The sequence below is a fragment of the Limulus polyphemus genome, unplaced genomic scaffold, assembly GCF_000517525.1.
Source record: "Limulus polyphemus unplaced genomic scaffold, Limulus_polyphemus-2.1.2 Scaffold4910, whole genome shotgun sequence".
Lineage (NCBI taxonomy): Eukaryota > Metazoa > Arthropoda > Merostomata > Xiphosura > Limulidae > Limulus > Limulus polyphemus.
Window position 1 is genome coordinate 1 of NW_013670520.1, and position 14,713 is coordinate 14,713.

The following is a 14,713-nucleotide window of genomic DNA, read 5'->3' on the forward strand; positions in this document are numbered from 1 at the left end:
AAATCAGTTAATTAAAAAAACGGAGACGTAACATAACTATGGAAGGGTAAAATTAATAGCTGAAGCTTCTATGGTAGTTGGCACAAATGCAAAAGTAGCCTCGCACTAAGAAAGAATTATGTGCTTTATACTGCTACATCAGCTAATAATTGTCAGTTCTGCTTTATTTTTAACTCAGAATTAACTAATATCAATAATACTTTACTGGAAAATGAATAACTATGAAATAAACATATAGCCATCTTGTCTTTTGTTGCTGTAACTGTTGAATAAACATCGCATAAGCCTAAACAAAATCTAACAGTTTCTCCGTGTAAATATAAAAAACGACAAAGCAACTGAAATAAGTCCCTGTACTAGTACCGCCTTGAAAAATAAGTTCGGGTAATCAATATCGGTGAGTACCGGCAGAATTTCACACCTGTTTGTAACTGAAGTTTTGTACTCTCATTCTAACACGCATGAAAAAACTACCTCCTCTAACTGTATATGACCAAAGAGCACTGCATTTTTTCCTATTTTTAATACTGAACACAGCTCTTACCCTAAAGTTACTCCATAAATTAACACAAAGTGGAACGCGGAAAATTTAATTTTTTTTTTCTTTTTGAAAAACAGGTCCACTTCACCCAGCTGAATGCCTCTGCTTTTTTTGTTGTTATTGTTGATAATTTCACTCCTGGTTACAACGACACTTAAACAAACAATGTAAAAAAAATATCTGCAACAAATCCCATAAATACTTTCAGCATGCATGTTTTGTAACAGTTCAATTTTATCTAATGACTTTCAAATTGTTTCTTCAGTTTGTTGTGAGCGGAAATTATGATAAACGAAGCCGTTCTTCTCAAGTATCTAAACATTTCTTCGTCAAAAATATAAAGAACTTTTTTCACAATTTATAGGACTTTGCCCTAAAATTTTGTTGCACAAAAACCAAAGATATTTTTATTTTTATTATATCTGGTAAAGTGAAAGTTATATCAAATTTAAGACTCACTTCACTGTCCTCTGGTATATAGATCGCCTCTACAGATCCAGTGTCAAGAGTTTATAAGTGCAGGAACCTAAATTTTATAATTTGTAATTTTGAAAATTACTAGTTATAGGAATGTATAGTAATGGCAGAAAAACTTATAACATAGTTACAAATAACAAACTGAACTTGAAATTTACATTCTAACGCAAGATTTAGTGACTAGTTAATTGGATTAAAATAATTCGCTAGGTGGCATTTACTACAAACAAAATTCCATAAATATTAGAAGTGGAAGATTGTTGTCAGTGGATAAAATTGGAGATGTAAAAATTTAAGTGTATAATAATTAAACTATCTTCAAGAATCGCCTAAAAATGACAAGGGGCAGTGCTAGAATAAGAGATGGAGAGTACACTAAAGCTGTGTATACAATGGTTTGTTTTTATATACTGTAATTGTAAAGAGGACGAAACTTTTATTCGTTACTATTAGTATTTATTAAGTGTATCATCAGAACTTAATGCAGTAATACAAATCGGAAGCCTACTTTTTCACTCTCACCGTGTTAGTGACGCATTTTTCAGGCTATCAGTATTATATTTATACTATAGTTATACTTGTAGATAAAAATAAAAAATAAGGATGTAGGCCTACAAGTTACAATCACCGAATGATTGAATCAGTTACTGTTGACTGAGGGTTGTGTTGATAACCCTGTCCTATGACTATAGTCCTATTCAATGTCTAAAAGTAAAACAGTAAAAGTCGCCTGCTTAGTGTTTATCCCAGTCTGTGGGGGAAAAAGCATTGTTTTTGGTTTTAATTATTTAAGTTAAGACATTTTATAATTTTGTACCATATTCACTAGCAATTTAATAAAAAGTACAGTAAATTGAGTAATACTAATAGAAATACGACAGACAAAGATGGTTTACTGTTAATATTAGAGGTCCTTTGTTAATAGTTTATTGTAATATTTTATTTTTACTTTATCATGCTTTGTACAAGTCTATCACAGTGTTAGTCTGTGTAGAAGCCTTATTTGAAATAACATTGTGACATTTAAGGACAGCAGGAGGCCTATTAGTCCATTAAGGCTTTCCTATCCAATAAACTAATCAAAGAAAACAACAACCTCAGAGCCAGCTCTTATCATTTAAACATTTATCCATCTTTCCTTTAAATGTCCATAAATTTATTGCATCCACCATATCTGAAGGCAACTCATTCCAAAAGCCAACCATTCTGTTAGAAAAGTGAAACTTTCTTACAATGAAGATGACTTCTGCCTGGCCAAAATTTATATTTGTGTCTCCTTGTCCTACCAATTTCACCATTAAGTATGAAAACTATGATAACCAACATTATAAATTTCCTAAAATTTTACACCTCAATCAGTTTCCCCTCCAAATTTTAACTCATCCTCATATGACAACCTTTCCATACCAGGTATCATCCTAGTAACCCTCTTTTGAACCCTTTCCAACAATTCAATGCCCTTCTTAAAGTAAGGAGCCCAAGACTGAACACAATACACCAAATGAGGCCTAACTAGCCATCTGTTCCAATGACATTGTAATCTCTCTGGACTTGAATGACTTAAACTTGTCACCAAAACTATACAGAACTATATGAAGACTAGGTCTCTGGTTAACAAAAGAATTGGGAACTCTAAAAGGACTTAAGAGCTGTTTCATTAGCTGGGTATTCTTACTGGTAATATTTTCAGTCATAATCCCACTAATATCTCATAAGGAGATTTAGGTTAGGTCTAAATATATACATTAAGCTAATAATGCAAACAATCGTTATAATAAAAGTATAAAGATAAAAAGTAATGGGATTAGGTATAGTAAACATTATAACCAATACTGTTAAAGAAAGTAGCAAAAAAGAAGTAATAGATTATACCTTACCTACTGTAAACAAAAGCACTGTTAATCAGCCTTCCATTGTGCCAGATATCTATCTCAACAGACATGTACAGTTGTAGAAATTATTTTCTGTTTATTATGGCTCTTTTACTCTCTAACTTCCACCCTTAGCCTACTAGACACATGGTTGCATTTGGTAGAGACAATCAAGACTTTGTGCTTATGGCATCATTGCATCTTATGCAATAGATATGTTCTCTGGAAGCTCCTTCCAGTTCCAAATAATGTCACACCATGCATGGATAAACAATGGAATTTTAATTTCAAATGATTATTTACATGATATTTAGCTGGCTTAACTTCCATTAATTTGTTTTGTTAGCATGCACTAAATCTATCATATGACACATTTTGTTACTAAAAAAGTTACATTTTTTATAATTTTTCTTCACTCTTTACATTGTTTCATTTATTATTTCTCAACTCTTAACATTCATTTATTACCATTTAATAACCTTTTATGTAAAATATCAATCAGTCAACAGGAAGCAATAAATAAATCTAAATCATCTATATAAGGCCTAATGTAAATGCTATAAAATTTAAAAAATAATTTAAGGTAATTGTAAACCATTTTGGTGTATTGTCCAAAATTGGTTTTACCATACAATAATTTAAACTTATTATGTATAGTTAATAATAATTATATGACACTTCCGTATATAAAATGACATTATTTCATTAGTTAAGATACATTAATTATTGCTAATTACTTTCTTTGGCATATTTACATTTGTTGTAACTTTTCATTCTTAGTCATATTTAATCCTGTGACTAAGAATCAAAGTGTAGACATGTTAATGTTGCAATATTCCTTTAAACTTCTGAACCCATAGTCAGCACCAAGCATATTGTTTATTTTCTATTTTAGGGTGGTTGGATCAGAAGCAAAAGGTTTGTATTAATGAAGTTCTGTCAAATGAAGCCCTTGTTATTTGTGGAGTGCCTCTAGGGTCAGTGCATGGGCCCTTGCTTTTTATTATTTATGTCAGTGATGTTGATAGGAGCATTATTAGTAAATTAATAGTTTTTGCTGCTGACATTAAACTTAAGTATTTCTAACTGTATTGAGAATGTTGCAGCATTACAGAATATCTTGGATGAATTGATAAGTTGAACAAATATTTGGCAAATTACCTTTAATTGTATTGCTAGGTAATTATTTGGGTTATCATAATTTGAATTACACATTTAAAAAATATAACTTGGAACCCACTCAGTACCATGGTTGAAGAAATGGATCATGGCATAGCAGTGGATTAGTCTCTGAAGCCATCAAAGCAGTGCTCTGTTGTTAGCTGTATGGCTAGAGTGTATTGAATAACATTTTGATTACAAGTTAAAGAATTATCTCTTTACAAATTACTAGTTAGACCTCATTTGTGTATAGTTTTGGTCTTGTTTAATTGTGGTATAAAAATGAGGACCATAGTAAGTTTCAAATTTATACATTTAATTTTTTTATATAAAACTGCTGTGGAAAGTTATTTTACTTGTAACTGTTGATACATGATGTATTACAGATAAAAGAAAGTCAGTTCAAGGAGGCAATTGAAGTTCTGAATGATCAGCATCAGAGTAATCCAAGTGTAAGTATGATATCTCAATAGTTAAGATTTACTAGATGTTATGGATGCATTTCTTACCAAATAAAAAAAACAAACCAAAAACATTTAGCTCAACCTTACAGCTGTACAATACAAAACTTTTTAACATAACATGGAGACAACAAGGAGTAATTTAATCTTTTGAGGTTATTTCTGCATACCCACCTTTGTGGAAAAGTAAAAACTTAAACCAGTCTTTTTACTAGGAAAAACCACTGTTAGTCACAGTGACTGACTACTAATTACATTACCAGTTACAACATAAAATAAAATGGTCATTGCTTGACACCTGTTTACTCTTAATGTTTGATAAACTGACTAATATATATACTTATTTATGGAGAAAGAAATTGTGTGTGGAAACAAATTGCTTAATTTGTTTTTGTTGATTTATTAATGTAAAAGCTATTATTTCTATATATATAACCATGTTAACAATGTAGATATTCCCAGCTACTTGAATATCATTTACTTTATTGTAATTGGTCCTATAGTTTTGTTGCAACTTTATTTAAACATTTTATGATCATTTGCTAATGGCTACCTGTAGAGGAATAACAGATTGTCGTGACACTTTATTAGCAGTAATTTATTATTTTATCAGGATGTCTAGACTAAACTGTGGGTAGAAATGTAACTTTGTGAAGCTACTCTTTGGACTCTGAACTCATTATAAAAGGTAGCCTACATATTTTGTTTATTTTCAATGTATGTTTATTTCTAAAACATTTGTTTTTCATGTGATATACAGTTCATGCTAGTAAAACAACATCCGGTTTTAAAAGAGTTTATAGTCTAAAAGTAAAATGTCACCCTTAGCATTTCAAATTCTATTTAAAAATATATTTCATAAGATACACTTTTTCGATACATACTTTACTATAAAAGTGTCACTTAAATTTTCTTAAACACCAGCACATTATTCCTAAACTACTGCAATCAGTGTCACTACCTCAAGATTATTGTGGCATGCTTTACATTTTTGATAATAAAATAGGAGGAGCCTACAGCAAATTACCTCCATTCACATGCTGGCCCAAGAATCTGAAAAAGATCAATTTTATTTATGTCAGACTGACTGGTGGCTTTCATTTCTGCTGTTTAACTAGCTTTCAAAATTGTCTCTGACCAGTACTTTCTTGTTAACAGCTGAAATACTCCTTTATTTTTCAGGAAATTATTGATTCTTCTTTTAAACTCTTGTTAATTGCTGGCCTTCACTACTGCTGATGGCAACATGATCCACACACCAGAAAAATATAACTATCTTAACTGGAACCTAGCCTGTCTTTTTCCAAATTATAAACTTGTTTCCTCATGTCTCATTACCTTCACAATATAGCACAGAGAAAATGGAGGCCTTTATCCTATCATTCTTCCAGATAATCTTGTAAACTTTAGTAAAATCACCTATTATCCAACTTTTCTTAAGAGAAAAGAAGAGATATTAACCTATACTCCTAACCCTTCCATTCCTGGAATCATCTTAGTAGCCATCTGAACCCTTTCTAGTAAGTCATTATTTTAGGATCGTATATTAGATAGGAAATCAAAACTGTACACAGTGTTCCAAGTAAGACCTGACTAGTAGTTTTTTTAGAGAGATAACTGCTAAAATTCATTATAGTTGGGTGATCAAATCAGTCGATATAATCGATTACCTATGAGCAACAATTACGTCAGTTAGTGTCACATTAAATAATTGGTTAAACAAAATTATGATTAAATTGATCAATGTCACAAAAAATAATCAACTCTGTTTTTGATTATTACTGTTTATGATTATTCCAACTGTTTAGTAATTGAAGTATTGTCTTTATGATTTTTCATTATTACTTTCAAAAAAGTTTGTTCAGCATAAAGAATTAGTGTCACAATTTGTGAAAATGGGCTATCTTTGCTTTGGCCACTGTGTGTATCAAAACCCAGTTTAAGTGTTATAAGTATTTTAGAGTTAGACAATTAGTAAAATTTGCTAATAGCTTCATCACTGGGCTCATTAAATGATTACATTCAACTAATCAGTTGTTCTCAAGAGATGACTAAAAAATATTTTCCTGTATTTACTATAAAGGTCATTTGCTAAATATTTTTCCAACTAACCAATTTATCCAAGTCGTTCTATATTACCTCAACATCCTCAATACAGGTAAAAATACTCAAGAGACTAATGCCAATTGCAGACTTAACTAATTTATTCATTATTTCCCTGTCGGTACCATTAATGTATGTAAGTAAAAGGACCAAGCACTGACAACCTGAGGCATTCCACTAGCAACAAGGTTCCAATTTGACTGGACTCTATTTACAAATATACAACCACCCTTCAGTCCAGTTAATGAGTATCTCCACCCCACTGATATGATATTCTTAACTGAACTTTTGTATGGCACATTATTGGAAGTATTTTGAAAACCCACATACATAAGTTCACACCTTTTCCATTATCTGGGTGACATTCTCGGAAAAAAGTTAACAGTAGAACTTTGCTTGTGTCAATAATCTGGTAAAGATTTATCTTCTAAAGATGTTGGCACTGACAAATAAACACAAGAAATGACCAGAATTGCTGTGAGGAAACTAAAATTAAGGGTTACTGTTTTGACCTTATGACCTTAATTGAAATCAGTTGGCTGAAACACTGACCATTTAGTTTTTTTGTGTAACAGCTGTTTTAACTTTCTTTTGGATTTATAGATTTTATCATGCTGTAGAACATTTATTTGCACTGGTAGTTGAAAAATCAATTTTTGTTTAACCTGTATGGGAGAGAAAAACATTTTAGGAATAAATTAATGAAATAAGTTTTTCCTGTGGTCAGACTTTGAAAGTTTGAAAGGGTATAAGAATACGAATTTACAGTTTCATGGAAATGTTATAAAATTAATGTCTTAAAAAAGTGTTATACATGCTGGTGAACTCAATCAATAATGCATAGAACAGCAGGTAGAATGTTAAAATCCAGTGTTACTACATTGTATTTAGTACCTAATGTTGTGAATGATCCATATGTGTTGTGTAAATGCTACTACACAAGTAAATAGGCCAAAATTCACTTTCAGTATAAGACGGTCATTTACTTCTTCTTCCATTTGCCTTATATACAGTATAAGCAATGGAGACAGTTGTATTTTGGACAAACAATCATTGTCTTGGTGAAGAAAATCAGTTAACATCAAAGTCGCATAATAAATAAAGAAACAAGGACTAGTTCAGAACACAAATTCAGCATGGTCTCCATGAAAAATGTATCATGAGATTTACTAAAAGAGGATAACTGTAAAACTGACTGTTATATATACTGGGGGCTCTGGTTCCCCAAAGGACTGACTGAACACTTCTTTATCCAGTGAAATATACATATTACATAGTTTATGTTTACTTGTTTTATTTTGAGGTTCAGTTTATACTATCATTGATATTTATTCAATTGAGTTCATTTTATTGTATTTTTTAAAAATGATAAATACTGCAATTTAGATTTAATTGAAAACTTTTTAGGTAATGTGGTACATTGGATTTTTATCATTATACATATTATTGCACTGAGTTACAAACTTGCATAACATTGTTTAAGAGATCAATTCTCATGGTAATCTCTACATAATTGACTGTTTTTAACCTTGTACCTTTTTTAAACTGTAAACAGAAACTAATGTTAAGTTTGAAGACTGGTAGCCTGGCCACCAAATACAAATATATTTTACTGGCAGTATTTAATTCTACTCTGATTGGCAGACAGCAATATGATCTTTTTTTTCTTCATTTTTCTGTAAATTAGTAGTTTGATTGTTTATAGTAAAGTATATTTATAATTTCTTCCTAAAATCTTTGATAAGCAGAGAAAAATACTGATAACTTTGTAAACCTGTAGAGGAGTGAAAAATGAAGATAATATGATTTTTAAAGTATAAAAAATTATGTTTAAAGGTTACTTGGTGTAAGTTAAGTGTCTACTGTCGGTATATCTAGTATACCATGCAGTATTGGTATCGAGTCATTCATAAATTTAGATATCGGTTCTGTATTCATAAACAAAACCTTTTTTTATTTGTTTCTGAACTTTTTTTGGTGTTATTGTGTAATATATTGTTCTTTCCTTTTTTTATTAGTCAAGAGCAGCTCTCTCGTTGTTGGCTTACTGTTACTACTTCACCCAAGATTTTGTGAATGCAGCTAACTGCTATGAACAATTGACATTGATTTGTCCAGACATAGATGAGTACAAGTTGTATTATGCTCAATCTTTGTACCAAGCTTGTCTTTATGAGGAAGCTATGAAAGTTACTGTGCAAATAGAAAATCAAGAGTATCAGTCAGAGGTAAGATTTCTATTATTAATGTATATAATACATAATTTCATCAGAAAATGGAAATTAATATACTTGATTATTTGCAAATAACATTTAGATTATATGCAGGTTATCAAGAACTTAATTATTTGAAAGTTCACTGTTATTTGAAAATCCTCATATATGGTTCTTTCCAAAACTCAATGTTCAACAAGTGCAGCTGAAAACATTCTTGTTTCTAAACACACCAACTTTAACCATCTACTTCCTGTTTTGTCTGAATGCTAATCAACAAACTCACCAATGCTTGATGTTGATGAGAACACAACTATTCCAAGCTGACATGGAAATGATAGAAAGGGTCTAAAATGGTAAGGGTAAAGATTGTTTTGTTTTAATCAGATTATAAATAATTTTTATTTCACTTTTGTAAAATTCTTATGATCTAAGAAGTAAAAAACTAGGCTTTTGCTGAGATATCACTTTTAAACTATTTCAAAACTTTACATTTGTCTTTCATATACTTGAGGTTTTAAAATTTACTTTTTGAGCCTTGGATATAAATTGTAAGTCTGCATTGTTATATTTAAGGTATTTCATATTTTAAGCTTATATGTATGTATGCTTATACTTAATCTTTGTTACATTTTCAAGATACTGCATTTGCTTTAAATTATATTAACCTCCAAGCAACAAATTATGATTGTGAAACTTCAAATGCTACTGTTCCTGAACAACTTGTGCCAGGAAATACTGAAGTAGATATGCTTAGCCTACACTTAGCATTCTTGTTAAATGTGAAAATGTTAACTAACATGTATATTTGAATGTTAAATTTATGTAATGTATTAAGTCATTTCATATTAAATTTTGGTAAGTACTTGCCAATTAGATAATTAGTGTAAAGATTTTCTCCTTTGTATAAAAATTAATCAAATGTGTATTATTTTGCATCATAGTAAGCTTAGTACAAGTGTCATTTATACAGTTACTTGTATGTTTTATACTTGATTTAACAAGGACAAAATTACTTTCAGGTCTTTCTTGGACTAGAGGTGGAAGAAGGTTAGATTATGAGGAAGAATGTTAGAAACCAAAGTGTAAAAAAAATCTAAAACTGAGAGAAAAAGTATCTTTATTGATGAAACTGACTACTGTTTGTGGCCTTCAGCTTGATATGAAATGATGAAACATAATGAATACCTATAGAAAAAAACAATTTCATGATCACTTTTGAATATATTTTCATTTTTTCTTCTTTTCTCTAATTTTAGTCTTCTTGAAACTTCAAATATTTTTCAGATTAGTATGGGTATTTTCTTTTCTTGCCAACTTTGATTTCTTTTGTTGTTCCAGAAGATTTTTTCAAGGAACTACTTATTAAAGTAGAATTTTCCACTGGTGTAATATCCCTTCATACCTGAAGTCAAAAGTTCTGCTAGGTCACTACTGGTTTTGTACCCCTAAAATTCCATCTGTCACTGAAAATAATTCCCATTTTATAAAGCTCTTACCAAATGTTTTCATTTTGTCCGAGCATTAAAAATTTAATTAAACTCTCAATTACCTTAACTTTTGTTAACTAATGTTCTAAGCCAGTTTTTAAGTAAATGAATTATGGTTTCCATATCTTATAATATTTTATAAAGTTTTCAAATGTTTGTTCTGTGTTTAAAAATTGTGTTATCGAATCTTAGAAATTATAAAGATTAAAGAAATATTTATGTTTTGAGTGTATTTTCTAAACTACATTATTGGTAAAAATAATGAAGGCTTATTAGCATTTATGAACAGCATAGAAAATTGCATGAAGGATAATTTCAGGAAATTTTGTACACAAATTTTACACACTTAAGATTTTATTGAATTCAATTTTCTTAAAAACATACATTATAATGCAGTTGTCAATAAGTGCTGATACAAGTAAGCTACTCACGTAGATCAAAACTGAAAATTAACCTAGTAAATAATACAACTTTTTCTAATATTTTAAAGAGAAAGTTCAAACAAGTTTTTTTGTTAAATAAGTTCAGTTCTAAAAGTTATATGAATGTGAAAAGTACTATTATGAATTTTCGTTGTCACATTTACAAAAAAAATAATTTTAACTATTAACACAGTCAGAAAACCATAGATAAACAATAATTATTTAAATTTTCAGTTACACTCTCAAAACATTCCATACAGACAAGCTTTGAAAATAATTAAAAACTTCAAATAAGCTGAAAGTTTACTAAGATAAGTCAGTTAGTTAAATGAGGCTGTCTTTAACCTGTGGAGAATTGAGAAGTTTCTGGAGAGTATGGGAATTATTTTGTTTTATTCGGGAAGGTATATAACTTCAGGTTATTTTGTTTGTTTTTGAGGTGAATATATTAAGATATATCATTGTGCTAGAGCATTCAAGTATATTGTGTAGCAAGTATCATAACGTGATTTGATAATCATAGAGTGAGTTACACAATTCAGAAGGACTGGATTCCTGGAATTACAGGGTTTGTTGGGGTAAGAAGGTGTGGTTGCAGTGAATGACTGAAATGGAAAAGCTGAAATGATGGCTAAGAAATTCCGCTGAAGAGGTTTAAGAGAAGAGTATTTCTACCAAAATCTCGCATTTCATAAGGTTGATGAATAAGAAGATTACAATGTAATTGAGTAAACATTTTTAGGCCTCAAAAATGGTTTATTTTAAGGTAAAAAAGTAAAGAAACAAAAAAATAAAAGTTACAAAACCCCAATTTTAGTGTAAACACTTTTTTATGACTGTATTGAAATGGAATATCATTCCTGAACTGAATGATTTCTATGCCTGTGTGAACAACAGAAAAACGTTAGAGGACATTTTGCTGTTCTAAATGAGAAATACATTTCTTAATTATGTATCTTAAATGGAAAAAAAGACACTCATTATGTCTTATTAAAAAAGGTAGAAAATATTTCTTTAGAAAACAGAAAAAATTCGAGGGAGTAAAGCTCTTAATTCTGATAAAAAGCCTTCTTCAAATTACAAAATCTGTGAAGCTATGTTAAATATTTTTCTGTAAAATCAAACTTTATAAATTTAATCACTTTTTAAGATTTCTATTTTGTTAAATAAAGAATACTAGCAGATACCTGCAAAACATTTGCAGTCAAATTAGTATCTTTATTGTAATAGTACTTCTTTAAATACAGGATTTATAGAATAATAAAAAAGAATTCTCAATTGCAGACACTGAAATCTGCAAGTCCATTTGTCTTAGGCCAAACTTTAGTTAAACCTTTATTAAGTACAGCCTAAGTTCGATAGAGAAATTAACACTGTAACTTGTGTAGGTTTTTTGCTTTAGTTAGGGCTAAACTTTACCGTACTTAATATTATCAATAGATAAACTTATAATATTATTCTATGACCTAATTAGATCCTTTTAAAAACATTGATAAGCTTTTAATATGTTGTTTTACAAAAATGTCTACTAAAGTATATTTATATCTGCCTTTTGTTTACATTAGTTGAAATGAAGTGTATGAGCATGTAGATAATAAGGTGTGCTCACATTTTTAGGACAGACAAAAGTGAGTATTATAGTAGATTTTCTTTGGTTAGCACAATTAACTTATGACCAACATATTTCATGATAATTTGTGTTTATGTGGTAAAGTTTTGGGTTTTGAACAGTTGCATCTTATGAGTCTTAAGTAGTAGCTCTTGTAGTTTTCTGTGTATCTTTATTAAATGTGCACATTCTTATTTACAGATTATTAAACTACAGGCAGCTATTAAATATGGAGAAGAAGACTTAAGTGCAGCAAAGGTAGGTTAGATATTCAAAGCATTTGCCAACTTTGTTAGGCTCAAGAATTACCAGTGAGGACCCAATTGGTTTTCTAAGTACTTTTTTTTATCTGATGTATTTAAGCACCATTTCACTTGTGGTTCAGCGATAACATTGGAGATTTGATCCCCTTCATTAGACATAGCACAAATACACCATTTTGTAGCTTTGTATTAAAACAAACAATTTATATATTAAATTTATTGCAAGTCCATGACTTTGTTAGCTACAGAGTCATTTACAACTTAAGATTACCACAAAAAAATTTAAATATACTATAAGTATTGGAATTAATTCCACTGATTACTGCTTAGGTCCCCTATGTATTTTACATAGAAAATGGGTGTTTAACCCAACTTTTTGGTCAGTTTTTTTTTTTTTAATGCTCGATGTAATGCAATATGTGGGCAAATCAGTAGTGATTGTTATAAAATAAGTTGGTAATAATGATGGTTAAAAATTATTTACCTTCTCATGTATTCTAAGCTCCAATTTAAAGACTTGATTAGGGAGAACAAATAAAAATGTACATCGGTAAAGTAGGATTGTAAGTACAAGGAAAGTTTCTTCCTTATTAAAAATGTTTTATCTACCTGGAAAACCTTTTAAATTTTATAAATTTATGATTTAGTACTTTATATAATATCAACTTGTGGTTGATGAATAATAGATAATTACTATCATGACTGTCCTAGCTTTGTATTCCAGAGAACTTAAAATTAGGTGTTTCAAAAACATTTTAGTGGAAGCTTACCATTGTTAGAGATTAAGCTAGCTAATAATTTTTTTTGCTATTACCAGAAAAAAACTGATTCCTGGTAGGAAGAGACTTTCTTATAGTTTTATCACCTTTAAATGTAAGTATAGTGGCTCATGTGTATCTAAAATAGAGCCTAAATATAATGCGGTAGTAAGGATCTATATCACGGGATTTGCATTACAGTGAGGTTTCACTGTAGTTATTTATTTGGTTACATTAAATACATAATGAAGTGAGACATTAAGAATTATGTTAGAGATTGAGAAGTTTTTTTGTTTTTTTTCCCCATTTTTTAGAGCCTTGTTGACCAAGCTCCTCCAGATGATCCTGATACAGAAGTTAATCTTGGTTGTTTGCTGTACAAGGTCAGATTTAAGTGATAAATTTCTCATGGGTAGTTCATAAAATTCTTGATTTGTTAGTTTTTGCCAAAATTTAGATAAAACTTGAAATATATCAATAGAGTATAATAGATTTTTGAACTAAATGCTGTACGTAGACTAAAAAAAGAAAAATCTGGGTTGACAAGAGAACAGAAATCAACCCTCTTGCCACGGGCAGGTCAAAGTGTGCATGTCACAACTTTTTCGAGAGTTACATTCAAAATTTAATTAAAGTACTTTATTATCATGATATATAAATAAACTTGGCATCAAAACATGGTTAATAAATCAAATTTTAATATTATGTAAGTTTTAAATTCTTAGTTTTACAAGGAAATATTTTAGAAAAACCTCAATCTCCTCTCATATGAAAATTGTGACATTTTCTCTTTAGGTTTGCCCACTTTAATTTATTTACCACCCCTCTGAGAAGTACAGAATTTAAGGTCAATTGCTCATTATAATATACTTATAATTGAGGCAAAGCATAATTTTTATAGCCTTCAATCTTATTTGTTTACAGAACCATAAACTAGAAAATGAAACACACTTGCTACACCCATCCTTTCTTTCACAAATTGCTAATAGTTCTCTCTGATGTTTAATACTACATTATTTATAACCAATAGTAAGCCAAGTTTTAATCTGTCAAATGATGTATCATATTATGTTGTTTTCTTCTAGTTCAAACTTTATTTCCATAGGAAACACAGTGACAAGCTTAGCTGAATTTATAATGGATCTTATCTCAGTTAGAAAGCTAGAAAAATTCAGATAGTTATAGGACATTGTTTGCTTTGTGGATGCTATTGATCTGTGTTCTTAAGTGCATTATTTAATTAAATGAAAAACAATTTAATGTAGTAGTAGTAGTAGTAGTAGTATTAGTGTGTGTGTGTGTGTGTGTGTGTGTAGTATATATATATATATATATATATATATA

General features: G+C 29.7%; 1 protein-coding gene across 2 annotated transcripts in view; it reads left to right on the forward strand.

Annotated features, from left to right (window-relative positions):
• Positions 1–1,253: 1,253 nt before the first annotated feature.
• LOC106471861 (tetratricopeptide repeat protein 30A-like) overlaps positions 1,254–14,713 on the forward strand; it is a 45,255-nt gene continuing 31,795 nt past the window's right edge. The window contains exons 1-5 of one of the 2 annotated variants that reach the window (XM_013932485.2): positions 1,254–1,413; positions 4,437–4,502; positions 8,633–8,842; positions 12,550–12,606; positions 13,684–13,752. In XM_013932485.2, the coding sequence (XP_013787939.1) occupies positions 1,354–1,413; positions 4,437–4,502; positions 8,633–8,842; positions 12,550–12,606; positions 13,684–13,752 (462 nt within the window). In that variant the 5' untranslated portion in view covers positions 1,254–1,353. Of the gene's footprint in view, positions 1,414–4,436; positions 4,503–5,146; positions 5,200–8,632; positions 8,843–12,549; positions 12,607–13,683; positions 13,753–14,713 lie in introns of those variants that run through there. The other variant, XM_022400475.1, reaches the window with a different exon arrangement.